Below are 23,152 nucleotides of genomic sequence, written 5' to 3' on the forward strand. Positions count from 1 at the left end.
GTAGCCCTTGGTTGTGCTGGATGGAAGTGTTCTGTTGGGGGGGCTCCTGGGCTGGTGGGGGGGTCTGGGCTGGTGGGACACCCAAGGGAGGTCACAGGATGGGAAGGAGGAGAACAGTGAAAGAGGCAGGGACTGTGTCTTCCAGGGAAAGGCTGGGAGAGGCAGCCTGGTAGTGGGGGGTCCGGAGAGAGTGGCGCCCCCGTCCCAAGGTCGTGGTACTGAAGGGCTTTGCCCACTGTGACTACAGAGGGCAGGGAATTCAAGATTGGTACCAGACTGGGCACCAAGCACTGAGCCCCCGCCTGGAGGAGTGGTCTGCCCCAGTGTAGGAAGGATAGGGCGAGGTGAGTGTCCCCAGTACACTGTGAGCTCATGCCATCGGATCTGTTCAGAGTCCTTCACAGAGACCTACAGCACTGGGATCAAAGCGTGGGAATGTGTCTGGCTCCAGGATTGGAGTTAAACTCAATGCACTTTTATCGAGTACCTGACACACACAAGAGATGGTTCCCGGGGAGGTGGGGTGGGGGAGGAGGAAGGCAGGGAGGCTGGCGGGCCACTGAGCCAGAATAGGGCCACCGCAGGGGCATGCAGTGGGGGCCGTCAAACTTGGCAGGGTGGCCAGTGTCATGTTGGGCCATGTGGGCGGTGGTGTGCGAGTGGGCCTTGTGGGATGGACAGGGTCGCAGCCTGGCTGGGGGTGGGGTGAGCAGAGGTTCCGCATGGGGGTGAGCAGAGCAGGCTGCCGTCTCGCATGGCTGCCCGGAATGGTGAGTCCTGTCAGGGTGAGAAGACCAGGTTAGGACCTGCAGCTTCATAGGCCATGCTGGGGGTGCGGCCTTGGTCCCCAAGGTCCCAACCCTGAAGACCTCGTGTATAGGAGTGGCCGGGCAAGCAGGCTTTCAGCAGGAGGGTCAGGCAGCCACGTGGAGAGGTGAGGCGAGCGAGTGCCGAGCTGGGTGTGGGCGCTTTGCCTGTGGAGGACAGTGGCATTGCCACCCAACCAGCATCTGGAGTCTCAGAGGTTCAGAGTAAGCCCAGGTTCCTGAAGGCCTTTCAGGAGCGAAACCCTGTGCTGGGGTCCTTAGGAGGCAGGACAGCACACGGGGCCTTCGTCCCTGAGCTGCAGACCAAGGCCGCAGCCACACGTGGGGGACCTCGAGCCAGTGGTCTCTGGCATCCTGGGTCGCTCCTGCTGTGGAGAACGCAGCCCTGGGAGCCGTCTTTTCCAGACGCAGCAGGAAACAATGGAGCAGGAGGTTGAGGGGCCTCTGGAGTGCTGGCTGAGGGTGGCCTGTCCCCTCTGCATCCTGGCACCCTCGAGAAACAGCCACGGCCAACCTGGAGTCGCAACTGGAGACACCTGGAGACACACCTGCAGACACACCTGGAGACACATCTGGGAACACTTGCAGACACACCTGGAGACATACCTGGAGACACACTGGAGATACCTGCAGACACACCTGGAGACACTCCTGGAGGTACCTGGAGATATACCTGGAGATATGCCTGGATACACCTAGACACACCCCTGGAGACATGCCTAGAGATATGCCTGAAGATACACCTGGAGACATGCCTGGAGACATCTGCAGACACACCTGGAGACACGTCTGGAGGTACCTAGAGATATACTTAGATACCTGTAGACTTACCTGGAGACATCTAGAGACACACCTGCAGACACATCTGGAGACACATCTGGGGACACCTGCAGACATGCCTGGAGACACACCTGGAGACATGCCTGGAGACACCTGGACACACCTGGAGACATCTGTAGACACACCTGGAGACACACCTGGAGACACCTGGACACTCCTGGAGACATGTGTAAAGACACACCTGGAGACATCTATAGACACACCTGGAGACACACCTGGAGACAAGCCTGGAGATACCTGCAGACCCACCTGCACAGCACAGTCCCCTTCCCGGCAGAGCCTTCTGCTGGGAAGCTGAAGGGAAGCCTTCAGCTGCTGATTAGGAAACGCTTCTCCAGAGCGAGCCCTTCTCCCTCCTCCCACCCCTGTGCAGGGAGCTTAAACCCGTGTCTCCAAAGGTCTTTCTCACATTTATTTCCTGTGCCTTTGTACTTCTCACGCTGGCCGTGTGTCCCGTGGCTTCTCCCTGACACTCTCTGTTCCCCCCGCCCCCGCCTGGTGCCTCAGAGCAATCTGGAAGGCACTTGGAGAGGGATCTGGTGGACACTCCTCCAGGGCTGGGAGGTCCTGAATCCTGGGACGCCAGTGCTGCAAGTCGCAGTCCACATGTCGTGTTGTTGGATGGCGGTCTCTACGTGTGTCTCAATGACGTTGTCAGATATTTAAGGTCACCGGGTATGAAAACATGTCTGGGTTGCAAATCTGTGGAACTTCCAGCTGGTACCTCATCTAGATTGAAGATGTCTGTCAAGGAGAAGAATTGACGTGGCACTAGCCTCTGTCTCAGCTTGTCACCACCGATTGTTCATCCCTCAGCCTAGGTAGTGGCCGGGGAGAGGTGAGCCCTGCCTGGGGTTGTTTTGCTCCACGTATGGAAACAGGGAAGGTCATAAATCCTTAGCCCGCTCTTGGCTCAGACTCAGGAGGCCTGTTAGATGCGACATGCCGTCTGTTTGAATGGCCACCGCAGGCTTTGGCTGGAAGTCCAGTGTGCTCTCATTGACCGCAGAGCCAGTCTCCCCTGCAGTCCTCTCTGTATTCTAAAGTCAGTTTTCGACGTGAGTTTTGCATCGTGTTGATTTCGAACCCACCATTGCCATGACTGGCTGCAGCCAACGTGCCTGCTGCTTCCTCAACATTATTGCCACTTCGTGTGGGGGACGCGTTCACTCTCCCACTCCCTCTGTGCCTGTGGGCGCAGTCCCACGTGGCCCCTTTGCCGACAGATTGTGGCTCGCGGGGCTGGGAGAACTCGGCTCTGCTGGGGGCTGTCGCAGGCCTGTGACTGTCTCCTATTTAAAGCGCCTGCATCAGGGAGCAGCTGTGATCACACCGGATCCGGGAGCACCACGTGCCCCGCTCAGAATGGAGATTATTACTATCCTCGGTTTTCTTTAACACTTTCCAAAATAGAAACCAAATCTTTGGCTTTGTTCACAAAGAATAATCAAGAATGCACTGGAAACAGATGTGCATCAAGAGTTCCACTCGAACGCCCCAACCGTCTCAGCACTCCGGCGGCAGCAGCGGCTTGAAGAGCTGAAAAGCAGCCCTGATAACTCCCCATTGAGTCAGGCGGGGAGTCGCTCTATTTATAAACGGGACCTGGAGCGCTGGGCCATGTGCTGGCCGTGTTTCTGGCACTGCCGCCTTGAACTCCAGTCCCCTTAGGAGCCTCCCTGTGGTCCCAAGAAAGGCTTTTAAATTTAGCACAGAGACAGCGTTGGAACCCAGCAGCCCCTCTCTGCAAGGTCAGGGCACAGCCCTTTCCTTCCAGCGTGAGGGTCAAGTGCAGAAGGGCACGCGGGCTTGTCTCATTTGTTTTGGTGCCATGACAGAATGCCGCAGCCTGGGAGGTGGATGGAGAAAGACTCTCACTTCTCACCTTTCTGGAGGCTGGGGAGGAAGTTCCAGAGCGAGGTGCACCTCTGGAGAGAGCCTGCCTGCCCTGTGGTCATGGGGTGGAGACCCGCCACACGCAGGGAGCAGAGAGAGCAGGGACAGCCGGGAGGCCAAACCCCAGCGGCAGGGACAGGTCAGGCAGGGACCTCAGAGTGTCACAGGGCAGTCAGCCCCCCTGTGAGCTGGGGGTGGCGTCCCCACCTTGGCAGGGGTGCAGTGCCGCAGCGGGCCCTTCCGCTCTGCAACAGGAGCCTGCTGAGCTCCGGGGAGCTCTTCCCTGGACCCCTTTTTGGAGGCTGGGGACCACTGGAGCCGGAGCGGCCAGCGTCAAGCAGGCACTGACATCTTGATGAGATGAGATAACTATTTTCCCTTCTTTGGGAACTCTCAACATGTGAATATTTTTATGAATACAAAAGAGAATGATGGAAATTCAGTTTTTTTTTAAAAAGCGTAATATCTTGTAAATAATAGATTGTATCTTGTGTGTGTATCCAATTGCTTTTTAATTCAGTAATTACACCTTTTTCTCTGGAAACAAGGTGAAATAACTATTTCCCATCAAAATCTGTTTTAAACATGCCTGCTTGCTGCCACTCTGCCTTAATTTGATTTTTTTTTTTTTTCAAATTAGTGCTTTTAAGTGGTTGACATCATTGTGGTTTTCACTGTGTGACAAGGAATCACACAGGCGTCACAGTGCCCTCTCCCGCACAAGGGGAAAATCACCATGGGCAGGCAGGCAGGAGACGTCTGCTGCATGCTCGTCTTGACAAGAGGTGGTTTGCCAGGTGACTTCAGTGTCACGGTGTGACTTCTGAGCCTGGGTGGGGCAGCGGCTCACGGGTAGCACAGGCAGCGTGAGGAGGACTGGGATTTCCATTCTTTCTCAGAAGCCCCTTGACTTACATGCTCAGCCGCCTTCTGATCCTTTGCGTGAGGTTGACATTACACTGCTTCCTGCAGATCACGCCCTGGCTGCCTTGCAGATGATTTATAGGGTAAATCACTCGGCAAGTGGGTGTTGCCACAAGGAACTTCATTCGCTTACGTCATTTCTTTAATTTTCAAAGACACAGATGGGCTCTGCTGTTGCAGTTTGCATGTTTAGAAGCGTCACCCAGTGATAAGCTTCCCTTCCAACGCCAGCGTCTCCAGAGTCTTGAGCACGTGGCGGAGTGAGGGGAACCTGCCGCGCGAGATTCCAAGTGTCGTCCGCTCATCTATGAACTCTGCCAAGGGCCCCGTCTTGGTAGGGAGGGCTGGCTGCCCACCTCTACCCCACCAGCTGCTTGTGGGGTCCTTGCTTCAGTTGCCCCTTCTTCCTCCTGCAGGGTGCGGGGCACGGTCCCCATCTTCCAGGAGAAGGATTGGGAGCTGCAGGGGTTTCTCGGGCTCAGTGAGTCACAGCTGGACCTGGCTTCTGTGCCTAAGGTCTAGGCTCTTCATGGGTGGAACACGGGCACCCAGAGTCATCAGCCCCTGGGAGGCGCAGGCTGGTCCATGGCTGTCACCAACAGAGGGATGGCTTCCTGTCACTGGCTTCCAGGGAGAATCACATCCATGTGGATCATGCTGTTGGCCTGCAGGTCCTCGGGAGGTTTTAGAAACAGTATCTGTTCAGCTAAAAAACCTGCACGGAAGTCATGGCTGTCCCAAGCACCCCAGGGACAGATTTACCCAGGTGGCTTTCATTTTCATGACTACCTGCTGGTGGCTCGTTTTCCCCCTGAATGTCTTCACTGAAAAGGCACATTTAGTGCCGCACTTGCACTGCACAGAGGCTCAGGCACCAGAAGCAGTTTGGACGTCCTGCTCCTTCAGGACCCAAGGTGTTTGGTCACCAGGTTTATTTTGTTTTTTGTCTTTTGTTTTTTTCTGGAAATGATGTTTGTGAGCTTTGCTTTTCTGCAGTTTTGAATGAACAGGGCAAAATACTTCTACCCAAATGTTACTCAATACGTGTGCTGTTACCTGGTGCCATATTTTAATAGAATGTTCTTTACCTCCACAGCCACAGCCCTTTCAGACAACATAAAACCAAAGATAAGCATGAGATAGACCGGATGACCCTCACCATGGTAAGCATGAGATAGACCCGATGACCCTCCTCACCACGCACCTGCATCAGGGCTCTCAGACATCACACCACTGAAAATAAAATTGGTATAAAGTACATACAAAGCATGGACAAATTCTGTAAAACAGTTTAAAGTATTGCGTGTAGTATGCAAAAATCACAAAACTTGGCTTTTGTGAGTGAGATAGACAGACAGAGATACTGTTCCTAGAAGAATGTCTAAGAGGTAAGGAATGGAGGTAGACCCAAGGCAGGAATCACGACTCACAAACAAGCAGCGGAAGAAAGTTACAGAAAGTCAAGTACAAAACCAAGGAAATCAACAAAGGGAGGGCCTGCAGAGGGGCAGGAGGGGCCCCCAAGTCCACCGCTCTGGCCCGCCTCCTGGTGGGCTCCCCCCCCCCCCCCCCCCGCGCTGCCCGTCTCGGGGTGCAATTTTCCGTGTCTCCTGACCCAGGGGCCTCGGGTGTGAGGGTGCTGTTTCCAGGAGCCGCTGTTCTCTCCCCAGAACGTGGAGCTCCCGGACACCTTCTCCCCTGACCTCAAGTCCCTCCTGGAGGGCCTGCTGCAGCGGGAAGTGAGCCAGCGCCTGGGCTGTCGCGGAGGCGGGTAGGCTCAGCTCTTCTGTCTCCACAGGCGGGGACCGAGTTGTGTGCACTGCTCCGTGAGTGCTGTGACTGAGAAGCCCGGAGCCTGTTAGGTGTGAAGCCAGCCTGGTGGAGAACGGAATGAACTCGGCCACCTTGCAGTCCCCGTCCCCGTGGTGCATGCCATTGTCTCAGTCTTGCACTGAGATGCTGTGACCGGCTCCCACGTTTTCTCCCAGGCCCACCTGAGGAACGGCCGTCTCCTTCACCTGGCTCTCCCCTCCCCCCAAAGCACCCCAAAACAGACCAGGGAGGAAGCTTTAGAGAAGTGCTTACACAGGCCGTCCCTGATTTGTCCCCACACCTGGCTGGCTTCACACGGAAAGGACAGTATGTCCCTTGTGTGTGTTTGTGTGTGTATATGTGTGTGTGTGTGTGTGACTTGTGTGTATTTTTATATTTTCAGAGTAGCATGTATATGTATGCTCATTATTCCTGAATACTGTGTGTATTTTATTTAGCTAAATAATATGCTCATATGCACATTTCCTTATTTATCGGTTCCACTGAGGGTGTCCCATTCCCACTGTAAAAATAAAGCCCTGGTCACTGCCCCCTCCGTCTCCCCCCCTCCCCCCTCTTCCCACCTCTCCCCCTCTCTCCCAAGAGTCCAAGTGCTACTTTGGGCTCTTCTTTTGTTTACCTTTGTAGCTTTATCTATAGATTTAGCCAGTGGTGCCTTTTCCCACCAACTACAAACAGCATCTCTTAAGTCCCGACTGTATACAGTGAGGCTTCGACATTCTCTTCATTCATCAATTGCTTCTCTCTCCCTCGTTTGTCATGTTCTTTTCTGTTTTTGCTAAATTAAGTTGTTATGGTCTTTTCCCTATTCTTTGATCACAATGAATCCCAATCTTTGCACTTTGCATAGGTTGATTTCAAAAGTTGCAGATGAAACAGTATTTACACCATAAGGCAACATAAATGTTGTTCATCACATGGGTTCTACTTAGTCTGGTAATAGGCCTTACATTTATTTATATAATATGACATGTGTATATGAAGAGATAATATCACAGTCATGGGCTTTTACTTTTCCTGGTTTTCTTCATGGCACACAAACTACCAGCTCCAGTGAACCACATGATTTCAGCCAGTCGGCTTCCTTGCAGCCGGCGCCGCCCTGCTCTGCTCTCCTGGTCTGAATCACCATCTACTTGATCCCTTGCCTCTACTTTTCTGGGTCTCTCTGTTTGAGCTGGAGCATGTTCCCAAGGAATCTTAGAGAGGGGCTGTGAGAGGCCAGGTGTCTGGGTCTCACCTAGACTGTCTTCCCGCTGTCCACAGACAAGACTCATGTAGGCCAGACACAGGACAGTCAGTCACTAGCAACCCACCAGAACTCTGAAGACTCTACTTTATTGAGTACAAGTGAATAGTCCCTGTGGCATGGAACTCCCGTAGTTCCTGACGCCAGGTGCTTTCTCTCAAAGACTCATGCTCTTCAGCTTAGGGGAGAGTCTTGTTTAACTTATGTAACATTTCCGATCCTCCATTTCTCCCAGAAGTCCATTGGCTGGATGCTGGGACTTCTAGGCTGGTCCCCTACGCTCCTGATCTTATATATTATCCATATCTTTGCTTTGACTCTTTCTTATACTTTCTGATCACTTAAATTTCCAACCATTTTATTGATTATTTTGAAAGATCAGTAACAGGTTTAGTTTCTTGACTGTAGAATCTTTCAGAGGTTGTCTTAGCTTTTTCACTGCTGTGACCAAAAGATCCCACCAGAATAACTGTGGAGGAGGAAGTTTATTTGGAGGCTCATAGTTTTGAAGGTCTCAGTCCATAGACAGCAGGCTCCATTCCTTGGGGCCGGAGGTGAGCTGAACATCGTGGTGGAAGAGTATGGAAGAGGGAAGTAGCTTGAGTGATCTTCAGGAAGCAGAGAGAGACTGCACTCCTCTGCTACCCCCACCCACTTTCAGTCACCACTCAGTTAATCCCTTCAGGGGACTAACCACTGATTGGATCAAGACTGTCATGGCCTGGTCACTTCTCCTCTCAGCCTTCTCACATTGTCTCACACATGAGCTTTTGAAGACACCTCACATCCCAACCATGCAGGGTTTCCTTCCCACTAGGACAGCTGCAGGTGCTTGGGGCTTGGTGTGGGGAAGGAGGTTCCGTGTGCAGGTGTCCAGCTGTGTCCACACCAAGGGTCCCCGGGCAGAGTCCCAGTCCTGTGTCTCACATCCGCTCATCCTCTGTGATGAGCCTGGAGGTCAGCACGTGGCTCCGTCCCCAAGACCGCAGCTTGGCCAGTCCCCGCTGTCTGTCCCCTCCCCCACTTGCCAGCTGGTGGCCCTGGCTGCCGCCTCTGGGGAGGGTCTGCCTCTCTGTGCTCTGCTGTCCCTCGGGCCTGTGGGAGGGGCAGGGCTGATCCAGAGGCCACCCCTGCGGCCCTCGACAGCTGCTGGTGGATGTGAGGAAACTGGGAGCCTGTCTAGCTCACGTCTAGGGCTAGTGACAAGGCACCAACCACAGCACAGCTGCAGAAAGCCCCAGGGCTTCTGGTGGACATGCCCAGAGCTCCGTGACCTGGACCCCACCCCACTTGGTGACCCCTGAGCCCTCGCCGAGCACCAGCCTCACCACCCTGCCTCCGAGGACAGGGCCCAGGCGGACTTGGCACTTACTTACGTGGAATGGGGACGGTAGCAGCAAACAGACCGCTGAGAGGACAAAGGCTGTGAAAGGGACCAGGAATGACTTAAGCAACATGGTGGGCGGACCATGGGGGAACTTTGTAGGTCGAGGGCTTCGGGCGGGAGGGCCTCAGGCTGCAATTCAAAAAAGCCAGGAAGGCTGGGTCGCAGAAGCTGAGGATGGAGGAAGGAGAATGGATCTGAAAGGTGGCCCTGGCCAGGTCCCCTGGGCCCTTGTCACTGGGGTGCGGCACTGAATTTTGCCGTGAGTTCCCAGGGAAGCTGGGGAGTGAGGGGCAACAGGGCAGGTCAGGTGGGAGGAGTGTGGCCTGGGGGTGGCAGAGCAGCCTCAGACCTGCTGCGTGGTCCACGCGGGGCTACTGGGCAGGCATTGGACACGAGGCCTCGTGCAGACAGGACCTGGGCTTCACGTGACGTCACCAAAGGTGCACAGGGCCTGGGCAGCCCTTGTGGGGTGGCTGAGGACCGGCCTGGGCTCTGTAGTACAGACGGACAGAGAAGTGCTGTGGGTCGGGAGGTCTTGACCATGACCTTCAGGAAGTTTGTTTCTTCAGCTTAGGAAGGGGCTCGGCACTCACCCCACCACTAGGTTTCTAGTTTGCATCCAAGTCAGTGTTTGCTGCTTAAGATCATCATTTTCCTGTCATTTTCCCTATCAGAACCAGCAGACATTGGCCACAAATTTCTTAAATGTGTAGATCTCCAATTTAATTCTTATTAAGCTAGGTTCTCGTGGCTCCAGAATCGCCATTGACAGGTACGTAGAATGTGTGTGTCCTCTACTGTTCTGCTTTTAAGGTGTCACACACCTACACCTGCCGAGGGGTGTGGGCAGGCCATGAGTGGTCACATGGACGGGCCCCAGGTGCAGCCCGAGGCCTTTCTCAAGGTCAAGGCGTTCCCTGTGCTGCTCTGAGACAAGCGTCCTTACTTGCTGTCCTGAAAAGCTGTCTCACTCTGGCATGTTGTAAAGTTCCTTTCCCGTCTCCAGTGCATACTCACCACCTTTAGGACCCTCTCTTCCCCAGCGCCCAGGAGGTGAAAGGACATGGCTTCTTCAAGGGCATCGACTGGCAGCACGTCTACCTGCAGAAGGTACTCACACCCAGGCCCTGGTGCCACGGCCTCTGCGCTCTGCCCGCTCTGCTCTCCTCATTGCTGGCTTCCTGGACCTGGTCCCCACCCAGCTTCCTGTGTCCACAGAGCTCTGCCACCTGGGTGTTGCCCTTGGCTGACCCGCTTTGGGACAACAACTCACTCTTCATTTTGCTTTTTGGGTTGGCCCTGCCATCCCCAGGCTCAACCAGCCACAGGTGGAAGACAGGAAGAAAAATTGCATCCATACGGAATATGCACAGATTTTTTTCCTTATTAGTTTTTCCCCAAACAACCTAGTGTAGCAACGATTCACATAGCACTTACACTGTACTGGGGATTGCATCATCTAAAGATGGCACAGTATCCAGGAGGAGATGGGCAGGTCCTAGGCAAATACCCATGATTCTACATCAGGGTCTCAGGCATGTGCTGATCTGGGTGTGCAGGGAATTCCTGGGACTAATCCCCAGATACTAGGGGACAACTTATATAAATTTCAAAAATACCTCCTCTATAAATTAATTAAAGATAAGATAGAGCAGTTATGTAGCTAATTCAAATGTCCATATAATTGAGACATTTTAGTTCGGGCCCATCTGCTTGATTTCTTAACGTGGCTATAGTTTTACATAGACTTCTGTAAAAATATAGGAGAAACTTTTGGCATAAACTTATATATATCTTCTGGCCCAGAACCACATAGTTTAAGAATTAGCATGATTGTATATCAGCACAATTCCCCCTTTTTTTAATTCTTTAAAAAACATTTCTTGTGATGCTGGGGATGGAACCCAGGGCCTCCCCCATGCTAGGCACGGCTGCACCCCTGAGCCATGGCCCAGCCCTGTTTCCTATTTTAAGCTTCATTATATCTCATTGATATAGGAAAACCCCAAATAAAGTATATTTTTAAGAATATATTTTATTCTTATGTGATTGGCAGTTTCTGCATGAATGCGAGCTGCAGAGGGGTGTCCCTTCTGTGGGAAGGACACCCTGACTGGTTGGTCCTGTAGACAGAATCTGGGCATGGCCACTCACCTGGGCGACACCTACAGGTGTTGGAGTTTGGCGCTTCTGCAGGCGCCATGGTGGTGGGTTGTGGCTCCGGTGACCAAGAGAGGTACACTGCATCCTCTGAGGGAACCTGCTTTCTAGAGGCTGAGTGGGGGGTGGGGGTGCGCAGTCTAGAGACTTCATTATATTTAAAAATGTTTTAAGATTTGAAGGTCTTTTTTTTTTTTTGTCCCCTGAGACTCAGCTGTCCTCTTGGACTGCCAGTGCAGACCCTTGTGTGAATGCACGTGGCTTTAGTGCTGCTCAGAATGCAGCAGGGTGACTTCACTCAGCTCCTGACACAGACTGCTGGGAGGGGGGGCGCCGCCAAGGGCAGCTGATAAGAGAACCTGCCTCCTTGCCTCTTTCAGTACCCACCACCCCTCATCCCTCCCCGGGGAGAGGTCAATGCTGCGGATGCCTTTGACATCGGCTCCTTTGATGAAGAAGACACCAAAGGCGTTAAGGTACGCAGGTGCTGGCTGCCTTCTGGTTTGGGGTGGAGAGAATTTCTGTTGAGTGTCCATCAAACTTAGCGATTGCTCTAGCATCGTTGTAGAATGTCTCCTACAAGTGAATCTCTACGTAGTTGACATATGTGCAAGTCAAAGACCTACCTTAGACACCATAAAAGCTTTCTTTATACTGCTACTTTTATTTGTTTTTTATTAGGTTCCTGGGGCTTGAACTCAGGGACACTTACCACTGAGCCCCATCCCCAGCCCTATTCTGTATTTTATTTAGAGCAGGGTCTCACTGAGTTGCTTAGTGCCTCATTGTTGCTGAGGCTGGCTTTGAATTCACCATCCTCTAGACTCAGCCTCCCGAGCTGCTGGGATGACAGGCATGCGACACTGTGCCCAGCCTTGCTAATTTTTATTTTGACAAAATGCAAAATGGTTGCTTGATTTGGAATATTTGTGTTTGAAATAAAACTTGAATGAACGTGAGCCAGAGAAACAATTTGACATCCAGCACAGCTCACCTGGCGCCAGAGCTCAGTCGTTGTAATTCTCCTACGTAGATGGGTCCCCAGGCTGGGATGAGAGTGCCAACAGCATGGGCCATTTGCTTGTGTCAATCAAAGGGGACATAGTCCCTGTCTTTTATGTCATCCTTGGCATTTTTGAAGCTTCTGTTCACATCATCATTTTTCTAACTAGAGACAAGTCATAATTACAGATGTGATCACCAGGGAAAACCATCGTCTTTAAGATGCTAAGTTGCAGCATTTCACTAGTGTCAAACTGTCATCTGCCCCCTGTGAGGCCCCACAGCTCATCCCAGGCTCTTCCCACCACCCCAGGCCCCCTCCTCTTAGCTGCCGCCCATGTGCTCTTCTCTACGCACCTCCCCTTGTCCCCCAGGTGCCTTCCCCTCCAGAAGGCAGCAACACTGTCAAAACACACCTGCCAGGTGCAGAGCAAAGACTGAAATCACTGGCCAGGCAGGAGCTCCGAAGGGACAGAGGTGGTGGGTAGAGGGCCAGAGAAGTACAGAGGCCCTGGGAGGAGGGCAGAGTCCAAGGCCACCTGACTGGCTCGCTGGGGATGGAAGTGGTCAGAGCTGGCAGCTCCAGGAGAGGAGGGTGGAGCTGGGGTGTCTGCAGGAGCAGCCCCTAGGAGGAGGAGGTGAGGTGCCAGAGGACCAGGGGCAAGGCCACAGCCTGTGGAGGGTGTGAAGTGATCCAGTAGCTTAGAGGCACCCCTCTGAGGTCTGCGACCCTGGGCTCCCTGGGACAGCAGCTGGCATGCCCAGGCCTGCCCCCACTGGGCACGTCTACAGTGTGACCCCTCGGAACCCGTCCGGGTGCCACTATTTAAAAGGAGCAGCTGTCACAATAGAATTCTGTCATCATATATGCCACTGTCCGTCAAAATTAAATTAAAGCTGGTATTATGTGGAAGCCCAGACAAATTTTTCACATGGAAGATCCTCTGATGGAAACTTTCTATAAACTGGACTCTGCAGACTTGGAGTGAAGCTGCCACTCTCAGCTGAATGGACTCGGGCCTTCCCAGCCCCGAGCCGTGGCTTACCCACCGGTAAAGCGTTGGCTTCATTGCTGGCTTTCTCCCGGATGGTGCGATGACCCGTCCAAGCCCCGTCCAAGCCCCAGGCCCACGGTCAGCCCTTGTGGCAAGCCAGTGGCTTCTATCACTGAGGCTTCAGGGGAGAGCGCAGGGAGAGGTGGAAACTGTGGAGAACGAGGCTGGGAGGGAGGAGCCTGTGTGGGAACATGGCTGGGGGGAGGAGCCTATGTGGGAATGAGGCTGGGAGGGAGGAGCCTGTGTGGGAATGAGACTGAGAGGGAGGAGCCTGTGTGGGAATGAGGCTGGGAGGGAGGAACCTGTGTGGGAATGAGGCTGGGTGGGAGGAGCCTGTGTAGGAACGAGGCTGGGAGGGAGGAGCCTGTGTGGGAATGAGGCTGGGAGGGAGGAGGCTGTATGGGAAGGAGTCTGGGCGGGGGAGCTTGCCCGGATGGCGCATCCCACGGCAGCCCCTGGTCTTCAGGAGCACGCTTCTCTACCTGTGGGAAGCAGCCCCCTCCCCCCACTGCTCTGTTCTTCACAGAAGGCTCCTCCTCTCATCTCAGGTCGCCCTCAGCTCTCCTCTCCTGTAAGTCCTGCTGAGCAGTGGGGCTGGGTCTCAGGGATGGAGGCTTCTGGAAGGCCTGGGAGGCGCGCGGTACATCCACAGAGCGGGGCTGGCTGTTGTGAGCAGCCGCTCGGAGGGAGCGTGGGGCCTGGCGTGGTGGCACTGCCGCCCCCGCCCTCACTCTGAGAGGCACACCCTCACCCCAGGTGCCACCTGCCCCTCCTCACACCCAGAACTGCGCTTCGTCTGGAGTGTGAAGACAGCAGGAAGGGGCCCTGCCAGCCAGGGGTGTGGGAGTGGGGGCTCCTTCCCGGCAGCACAGTCAGGCGCACGGACAGACTGTGCCCCAGACCAGGTGTGGGGAGCACTCGGCCCACCAGGTGTCTCTTTCCCTTCTAAAGCGCTTGCCTGCTGCAGTGCTTGTCCCCTTCTTATTTCTCAAAGGAGTAAGGAACTCGGACCCTAGAGAGAACTGTGCTTCTCACAAGACCCGGGCTGCTCCTCTCAAATTGTATTCCGTGGCCCCCTACACCATAGCTCAGGGACATGATGACATTTTTTGGTGCTGGGGACACAGGGGCACCTGACCACTGAGCCACATCTCCAGCCCTTTTTTATTTTGAGACAGGGTCTTGAGCTGGCCTCGAACCTGCGATCCTCCTGCCTCAGCCTCTGGAGTTGGTGGGATTACAGGCATGCACCACTGCACCAGGATCTTGGCTCATTTTCAAAGTGCAGCCTCTCTTAGAGGGCAAAAGGAAGAATTTTGAATAACTGGAAGCAAAAAATGCTATCATTAAGTGTGATTTTTATCACAGCAACTTTACAGGCTGTGCTGCCTAAACTCTCCACGCATTTTGGGCTTAATGTTTCTACACATGTTCACAGTGTTTAATTAGTTGGAAAGTTCATGGAAAGAATGGTGAATTCAGCCTACGTTACCTTGTGTTTGACTTTTCAGATGAACCCATGGTAGGTTGGGACCTTCTTGGCTTTGCCCTTATCATGAGCTCTAGAATTACATGGACTGTTTTCCTACTTTATAAACAAGGTACCCTTGCTGTAGTGGCAGTGGCACTTGGTGGCAGAACCTACCCGTACATCAGGTTGGTTTTCGGTGGCACAGACGTCATGAAGCTGGTGTAGAAGGGGCTCACCCCTCTTCCTCCCGCAGTGGAGAGCTGTTGTCTCTAGCAGAGGTGGTCGTCCTGTCACCTCCCTGGATACGGTTGTGCAGGGGCCACCACGGGTGGCGACGTGAGCCTTCGGAAGTGCGCTAAATCATAAATGTCTTGGTTTCTTAAATTGGCAAGCTTCTCGACTGTGACCAGGAGCTCTACAGGAACTTCCCCTTGGTCATCTCCGAGCGCTGGCAGCAGGAAGTCACAGAAACCGTCTACGAAGCCGTCAACGCAGACATGGACAAGGCGGAGGCCAGGAAGAGGGCCAAGAACAAGCAGCTGGGCCACGAGGAAGGTGAGAGGTCACGCAGCTCCAGCCCTCCCGGGGCGGGGTCTCCACAGGTTATTGGGAAAGTGTCTGGTCACACGTGTTTTCCAACAAAGGAAAAAAAAAAAAAAAAAAAAACCAATGCCCAGCGTCCGTTAGCTTCACGTGTGTTGGAGGCGTTCAGGGTGGTATTCCAGAGCCCTAAAGAAACAACGTCCAGGCTCGGTCCTCAGGGAACCCAGGCACGGTGAGCAGGACCTCTCCACGGGCCTCTTGGCCTGGCAGGCTCTTCCCGGAAGAGGGACACGCCCGTGTGAGCAGGGCCAGCCTACCTATGTGCCCTGCCCAGTCACAGAGGCCTGGACAGAGTTTCATGCCCTGCGTCAGCACCTCGAGACCCCGGGTCTGTGATGACACTTGAGGAAGGGTCATGTTCCCATCAGCCCCATAGAGTTCCTGACTGGTCCCGGCAGGGGACTGGGCTTGGCATGCCACCTGTCAAGAGAGATAAGCGTGTAAATACATATGTGGTACGAACTGCATTAAAGAACAGCCAAAGTGTGCCTTTTCATTTAAAAAATCAGGTGCCCTATTAGGATTTCTATAGAAAACGTAACAACAAACACTAAATGAACTTGTCAATCATCCTTGATTCACTAAACGTTGTGACTCTTATTTTTCCAAGATCTCATTTAGTTGTATGTACTGTAGTTGATGATTGAGGTAAGACACATCTTGTTTGACATTGACGCTGAAGCCCTAGTGCAACCTTGCAGACATTTAGGAGGTACCGAGGGTGCTTCCCCTCTATGTTAGGGCAGCTGGCTGGAGGCCCCCTGCTGGAGGATCCAATGGTCTCAGTGGACTCCTTCCCTGGGGCATTTGTCACCTATTTAGGACAGCCGGCTCAGTCCTTGTGTTCTGGTGACTTTCCTATGTGAATCCACAGGGCTTTGCCTCCACGCCTCAGCTCCACAGGGCCATGGCCTGCTGTATACACTAATCCTTAGAGAGCTGGTCCCTGGGGATCATACTGGGACACCCTCACCATGGCAGGTTTTACCCTAAAAAGTGTACCAACGGTCATTTGCTGGATGGAGGGCCCTGATGGTCCTAGGATCTGGAAAACACCCTTGCCCGGGTGACCTTGTTGAAGCATATTGTTTGCATCAGAACCATCATCATCTGACAAATTGATGAGTTCATCTTCATACATATGTCCTTAGTAATCTGTGACCTTGGTTGTCCACCTCAGAAGTCACCCTCACAGAAAAGCAGAGTCCAGCTTGAGCTCTCTGAACAAATACCGTGTTGGGATTTAGACACATTCTGAAAACCAGGCGCTGTTCTGCTCAGAGTGGCAGCTGCAGAGATGCCAGCCCTGGCCCTCTGTGCCCTGGTCCTTCCCCACCTGCTCCTGCCCCTTCTGCTGTGGGGACAGGGCAGGGGGGTGGCTCCTTTGTCTATTTCTACACCTCTCACTGGACTAAGTTCCCCAGGGCAGGACTTAGTCCTTCCTGTTCCCTGGACATGCCCAGCCCTGGGCCTTTGCCCAGTCGTTGTCCTAGGAAAGGAGAAGCTCAGCCTGTGAGCCATGTCAGGGTCCCCATGGCTCAGACCAAGGCTCCAGATTCCCCTGTAAGAGTCCACAGCCGGTCTCTGCACAGCTCAGGAAGGGACTGCCCATGACTAACTCTGCTGACCTGGGTGACAAAGGCCCCCTCTAGTGTCACCTGTAGAATGAAAGGAAGAGGAGAGGGACCTTCCCATCCCACAGAGGACAGGGGTGTGGATGCGCTCCTCTTCTCACCACCCCGGCACACACACAGCAGGGACAGAGATGGTCTGGGAACACACTTTGTCCCCTCTGAGCGGTCAATGCACAGGTCTGCCTGAAGAGTGTGAAGAAGCGTCATTTAGTGTGTTGGTAGGGACGCCCGAGAGACGCCTGTCCTTAGACCAGCCAAGGTGTGTTGATGGGCAGACGCTGATCTCCCGCCGACCTCTGCCCTCCCGGGGTGGCCGCCCCCAGCTCCGCAGCCGCCCCACGCTCCCTCACATCTCCCCGCAGATTACGCGCTGGGCAAGGACTGCCTCCTGCACGGCTACATGCTGAAGCTGGGCAACCCGTTCCTCACACAGTGGCAGCGCCGCTACTTCTACCTCTTTCCCAACAGACTCGAGTGGAGGGGAGAAGGCGAGTCGCGGGTGAGTCGGGGCGGGTCGTGCCTGTGCCCTGCGCTCGTGCAGGATGAGCTCAGGTCCCCGGTGGGTCTCATATTTCCTTCGCGCGCCAGGGTCTCGTCCAACTCTTGAGCATAAGGTGGGGGCGCCACTCTCTCCTCCAGCCCCCCAAGTCCAGCCAAGTCAAGGAAGGGCCTTGCGGTGCCTGAACATGGAAGGTGTCCAGAGGAAACCCAGAGGCAGGGGTGGGGACTGGGCTGTCTCCCCACCCGTGAAGTGGGGGAAAGGCAGTCACCACGCCTGCTGTCAATCTTACTGGTCCTCTGAGGCCCGCTGCTGTGCAACAGAGACATCTCAGTCTGTTAGCCGCTTCTGCAGGTCTGACCCTCCCGCTGTGGAGGGGAAACAGGGCTCAGATGGGCAGGGTGTGGCCAGGGACAGAGCTGGACAGCCTCAATGGGGGGCGTTCAAACCCATGTCCACACAGGCCTCCCGCCTCTCCCCACATCAGGTCAAATGAAATGTCACCCACAACACTGGGCACAGAGGCTGGGTCACCAGACCACACTCCCTCTTGTCTGCGCCCAGTCGCGTCTGCAGGTGGCACTCATTCAGGGACAGGAAGATGCGCTGTGCTCTTGGGTTCTCCGTGGAGCTAATGGGCAATGCGTGTAAGAGGAAAAGAAGTCTCTGCTCCACCCTGTACCTGTGGGCAGGTCAGGCAGCATTTATTAAGCACCTCCTGTGTGCTGATGGCCGGAGAGGAGCCAGCAGTGGGTGAAGGCTGCCCTCTGCTCCCGGGGAGGCATGGCTGTCACTGTAAGCCGGAGATAGTCCTGGATGTCAGAAAGGTCGTTGTGTATTAGGCGATCAGAACACAGCTGCCACCACTGCCCGTGGAGTCGGTGTGGAACACAGTAGGCCCTGATCTTACCCTTCCCCTCGGGACGGTGCTTTGGAATCCCTGAGTGGAAGTTGCCATTTAACTATGAGTGGCTGGGATTGCATATAACACATTGTTTAAAAAAAAATAAACAGGCTCGCACAGATTTTTGTACCAAAAAAAGCCATTTTTTAAAAAACTAGCATAGCTAGGATCTCATTGACAAGATCTTTGTGGCTGTGAGTCACACACGACACAGGTGCAGTGCAGGTGGAGGTGGCCCCGGAGCTCAGGCCGTCCTCAGGTAAGGGGGCACTGGGCCTTTGTTCATTTACACTGTTGTGCGCATGGGAAGGAAGCCGCCCTGCTTTTCAGGATATTTAAAAAACTAAAGACTCGACTTCCTGTGTTCAACCTGAGATGCGGGAGCTGACCTTGGTGTTGAAAGGTCACACCCAGTGCTCTACTGAGCAGCTGCAGAGCACAGGGCGCGGTTGGTGAGGACAGAGGAGAAGGGGAACTTGGGAGCTTATGACGCTGTTGTTTCTCATTTAGGATTCCTGGAGTATTTACCCCAAAAAACACAAAATGGTAAGGAACTCACGCATAGCCTTTGCCGTGTGCAGCGATGCTGTACACCCAGTGTGACAATCTCTTAAGGCTGTCACCTGTGTCTGCAGTGCCATTTCGATAGCATCTGACATCGCCAGGCCTTTCCTGAGTTGCTGTAAGCCCTAGGCCAGGCTCAGGGACTTCCCTCTCAGCTTGAAGCTTGGCCCCTGAGAGGGCGTGACCCACCCTCAGCCCAGATCAATTCTGTGGCGGGCCGCGCTCCCCTTGGCCTGTAGAAGCATTGCTTTCTTTGCGGTTTTCTTTGAGACATTATCATTTGGATTTTCCTGCGTGTTCCTTTGTAGCCATTTCTCCTTCAGTTCTAGAACATCATCAAAGAAAGAAAAACGCTGCTGCTTTCTTTTTTTGGACTTGTTCTGAGTTCTTGGTATCATCACTTATACATTTAAGAAATTAAAAAAATCATGAAATACTGGGAAGTAACTTTTATTTATTTTGTTTGTTTTTATGGTTAGCAAAATCTACTGACCATGGAACAAATCCTCTCTGTGGAAGAAACTCAGATTAAAGACAAAAAGTGCATTTTGTTCAGAATAAAAGGAGGGAAACAGTTTGTCCTGCAGTGTGAGGTGAGTGCGGCTCCTTGTCTCTTGGGTGAAGGTTGAGCCACTGCTTGACACCAGCACAGCTGACCGCCCGGCACCAGGGTGCCCCACAGGGTCCTGTGGCCCTTACAAACTGAGCCAGGTGTCCACCACATCAACAGGTAGTTCAAAAAAGAAAATATTTGAAAACAGAAGGAGGAAATACCTGAATTTGGTGACCTTATGTGGAAACCCTCCAGCACTACGTGGGGGTGGAGTTTTATGGAACCTGAGGTCCTAGGTCTGACCTGCCAGCATGTTTGAGGTTGAAGTTCACATGTTTAAACCAACGGAAGAGACCACTCAGACTTCTCTAAGGGGCGATGCTCTTTGCCCTCCAGTTGTGTGGCCCAGGTTTCATTCCTGAACCCTGTTTGCTCTGGTGCACGCTGTGTGTTGGGGATTGGGGCCTCCAGAGCGTGTCCCGGGATATAAACAAGGAGTGGACCCCAAGACTCACCTTAATAACCTCATTGCTAATTTTCGCCCGTGAAGGGGCACGTTGGCCTGCTGGGCTCCTGCCCACCTGTGCCCACCACAGTTGTTGAACTGAAGCCGTTCGCTATGCTGGGGCTGCTCCAGGAAGCTGGCCTCCCCTCTCGCTGCTAGAGGCTCTGGATGAGGGTCGTAGGCCCAGTGTCTGGAGAGGTGGCTGCAGGGTAGGCACCGAGGGGCACGCCCCGGGCAGGCTCCAGGTCACCTCCAGAGGCTGTGGGCAGGGTGGGTGGGTGAACCTGTCCCAGCCCGTCTTCCTGTCTCCCTGCAGAGCGACCCCGAGTTCGCGCAGTGGAAGAAGGAGCTGACCGAGACCTTCACCGAGGCCCAGCGGCTGCTGCGCCGCGCGCCCAAGTTCCTCAACAGGCCTCGGGCCAGCCTGGTGGAGCTCTCCAAGCCCCCGCTGTGCCACAGAAGCAGCAATGGCCTGTAGCGAGAGGCGGGAGAGACAGGGCCTCGGGGAGGCCACACTGGGCTCTCCACGTGGGGCGGAGCCTGGGGTCGGTGCGGACGTGCCAGGCTGTGGCGGAGGTGCCGGGCGCTGGGACCTTTCATCCGCTGCCAGGAGGCCCCGGGCGGGCGCCAGATGCCCCCAAAGGGAGTTGGACCTCTCCAGGTGCAGCCGACCCTGTGCCACCAAGTGGTGCTGGCCCGCACTGGAGACTACTGAGGACACAAGCTCCTTTTCTTTGCTAGACAACTTATTTTGGTACCTCCAAGCTGGAACTGAACATCCCCACTGGGCACTTAATTTTTCAGTCTGACGTCAGACATCTCAGACTTCCCCAGGGGCCCTGGAGGTCCGCAGTGCTGGGTGCCGGGTGCCCTGCAGTGGCCGGGCTCTGCTGTCGCAGATGCTGGCTCCAGTGTCCCAGGGCCGTGGTGGGGGGCTGTGGAGCGCGTCCCTGCACACTGGAGAGCCGGCGCCTGACGCGCCTGCTCCAGGGGCTGCGGGCAGGTAGGGGTAGCAAATGGGGTTCACTTGCCAGCCCCCCGAGGGTCCCTGGTGTTCCCAGGGAGAGTAGTGAGGTGACAGACTGGGGACCAGGGCAGCAGTGGGACACCTCTGGACGCCCAGGTCACAAGCACTCTGGCTACAGCTGGCTTGGAGTCCACCCTGAGCCCCTGTAGGACACCGTGGTTCTGGTACCTTCTGCCTGACCCTGAGAAGCGGTCAGCGGTGATGTGTAAGAGGAGGAAGGGAATCCCGCTGCTTCACCTTGAGCGTAATTTGAGATGATTTTTATTTGAAAAAATGCTGAGGAACAAGCATGGGAGGTGGCCGTTTCGGGACTCTCTGGTCCCATGGTGGTGGGTCCCTCTGCACTGGCCTCTCTGGGTTGGGGCCCACCGTCCAGCAGCAAGGACCCAGCAGCCTCCTCCCCAGTGTTTCGTCCCCACCCCCTCCATGCCTGTCGACGCCCCCAATAAATGCTGGTGACAGAACCAGCAAAGTCCCCCAGGCCATCAGGCTACAAAGTCCTTTCCAAAGTCTACACATTCCTCCAGTTCCTGGTGTAGTGTTACTGTATGTCTTAACTTAATTACCAACAATATAAATAACTGTCGTCTTGATCACTTGTATCCTGTCCTTGATGTTTTTAGTGGTTCCAAACCTTTGTTTTTACCTTCCTGTGCCGCAGTCCCTGGCAAGGTCAGGGCTTCCTACCACGAGGTCATTTGGGAGCTGAGCAGATCACCTTCTGGAAGGTCTGCTCTGCGCCTGGGTGACCTGGGCCAGCAGTTTGGGGTTTTTATCCATCTGGGCTCCGGGTGGGGGTTTCAGGTAGCACAGGTGGCTGTCTGCTGCTGGCGGGGCGGAGGAGGGCGCCACACCCCCACCGCCCTCCCTCGAGGGGGTAGAAGAGCCTGGAATCTGTTTAGAATGCACACACCCACACTGCCCAATGGAGGCTCAGCTGTCGTCCAAGGGAGGGCGTCCTCCCAGCCCCTGTGCTGCAGCTGGCCTGGATGCGGAGCTCCCGGGCCCAGCACCTCCTCCAGGCTGACGGCCACCTCAGGAGGGGGTGCCCTGCCACTGTCCGGGCTGGGTTCTTCTTGTACACGTCACACTGGGTGGCATCCTCACCACATGGTTCAGGATGATGGTGTGGCTTCCCCTGCTTGCTGTGAGACCTGCCAGTCTGCACCTCTTTCAAAAACATGGTTTTGCTCTGGGTCTTTGCCTTTCAAGAAAGAAACGTGCTCTGGAAAGTACCCCAGAGCCCTTCTTGCCCCAGCACAGCCTCACCCTCCCGGCTCCATGCGGTTTGTGTAGACACAGTTCGTGCACCCAGGGGTCCCAGTCCTGAGCGAGCAGCTCCAGCCACTGTGAGCTGGTGGGGCAGGGTCCTGGAGCACTCCTCCTGAGGGTGCTGCTCTCCCCAGATCAGGCACCCCAGGGCCTGCCCCAGGACCTGCTGTCTTGGAAGTTTTGAGAGTGTTGATGAATTCCTAGATATTTGGTCCTTCCCACACTGGGACAAAAGTCAGCCCAGGTTTTCTCATTACTTTAGAAATTTAGATATCTATAGCTGCAATGTTTTGAACATTGTCAAGGAAAACAATCGAGGTTGCTATTATTTTTATAAAATTATGCTATAATAAGCCTCGATTTCACATTTCAAAAAAGAATCAGTAGCAAAGCCTAAAAATAACAGGTTGCTTTGAGCTGCTATGTAACACGTACAGAATAAATTAGAAACTTTTGCTAGTCCAAGTTTATTCTTAACTTACCACATTCACGGGTACATGTGTCCCCTCACGTCCTTGTGGCTTACTGTGTTTCCTTCTCGATTGTGTTTAAGGAAGATTTTTCAGCAAAACTTCTTGAAATTGGTTTCTGTTCCCCCATGAATGCAAAGTGCACAGTCCCCTGTCGGGTTCATCAACACTAGAGTTTCAGATTCTGTGCATTCAAAGAAGGGGCCAGGCAGGCACTGTGCACAGGCCTGTCATCCCACCCGCTCAGGAGGCCGAGGCAGGAGGATTGCGAGTTCAAGGACAGCCTCAGCAACTTAGTGAGGGCCTAACAACTCAGCGAGACCCTGTCTCTAAATAAAAAAAATACAAAGGGCTGGGGATGGGGCTCAGTGGTAAAGCTCCCTGGGTACAATCCCTGGTACCAAAAAAAAGAAGGGGACCCGGGGCAGGACGAGGCTCTCCCAGGAAGGAAGCACCCTGCTCAGGCAGGCCGCAAAC

The 23,152-nt window shown here is 54.2% G+C and overlaps 1 protein-coding gene across 4 annotated transcripts in view; it reads left to right on the forward strand.

Annotated features, from left to right (window-relative positions):
- Grk3 (G protein-coupled receptor kinase 3) overlaps positions 1-21,526 on the forward strand; it is a 117,816-nt gene extending 96,290 nt beyond the window's left edge. For all 4 annotated transcript variants that reach the window (XM_076837120.2, XM_076837131.2, XM_076837128.2 and 1 more), the window contains 8 exons: positions 5,584-5,650; positions 6,158-6,258; positions 10,000-10,066; positions 11,497-11,592; positions 15,037-15,199; positions 17,244-17,380; positions 19,328-19,441; positions 20,223-21,526. In XM_076837120.2, coding sequence (XP_076693235.2) covers positions 5,584-5,650; positions 6,158-6,258; positions 10,000-10,066; positions 11,497-11,592; positions 15,037-15,199; positions 17,244-17,380; positions 19,328-19,441; positions 20,223-20,384 — 907 coding nt within the window. In that variant the 3' untranslated portion in view covers positions 20,385-21,526. The remainder of the gene's footprint in view (positions 1-5,583; positions 5,651-6,157; positions 6,259-9,999; positions 10,067-11,496; positions 11,593-15,036; positions 15,200-17,243; positions 17,381-19,327; positions 19,442-20,222) is intronic.
- The last annotated feature ends 1,626 nt before the right edge of the window (positions 21,527-23,152 follow it).

This window comes from Callospermophilus lateralis, chromosome 1 (assembly GCF_048772815.1).
Source record: "Callospermophilus lateralis isolate mCalLat2 chromosome 1, mCalLat2.hap1, whole genome shotgun sequence".
Classification (NCBI taxonomy): Eukaryota; Metazoa; Chordata; class Mammalia; order Rodentia; family Sciuridae; genus Callospermophilus; species Callospermophilus lateralis.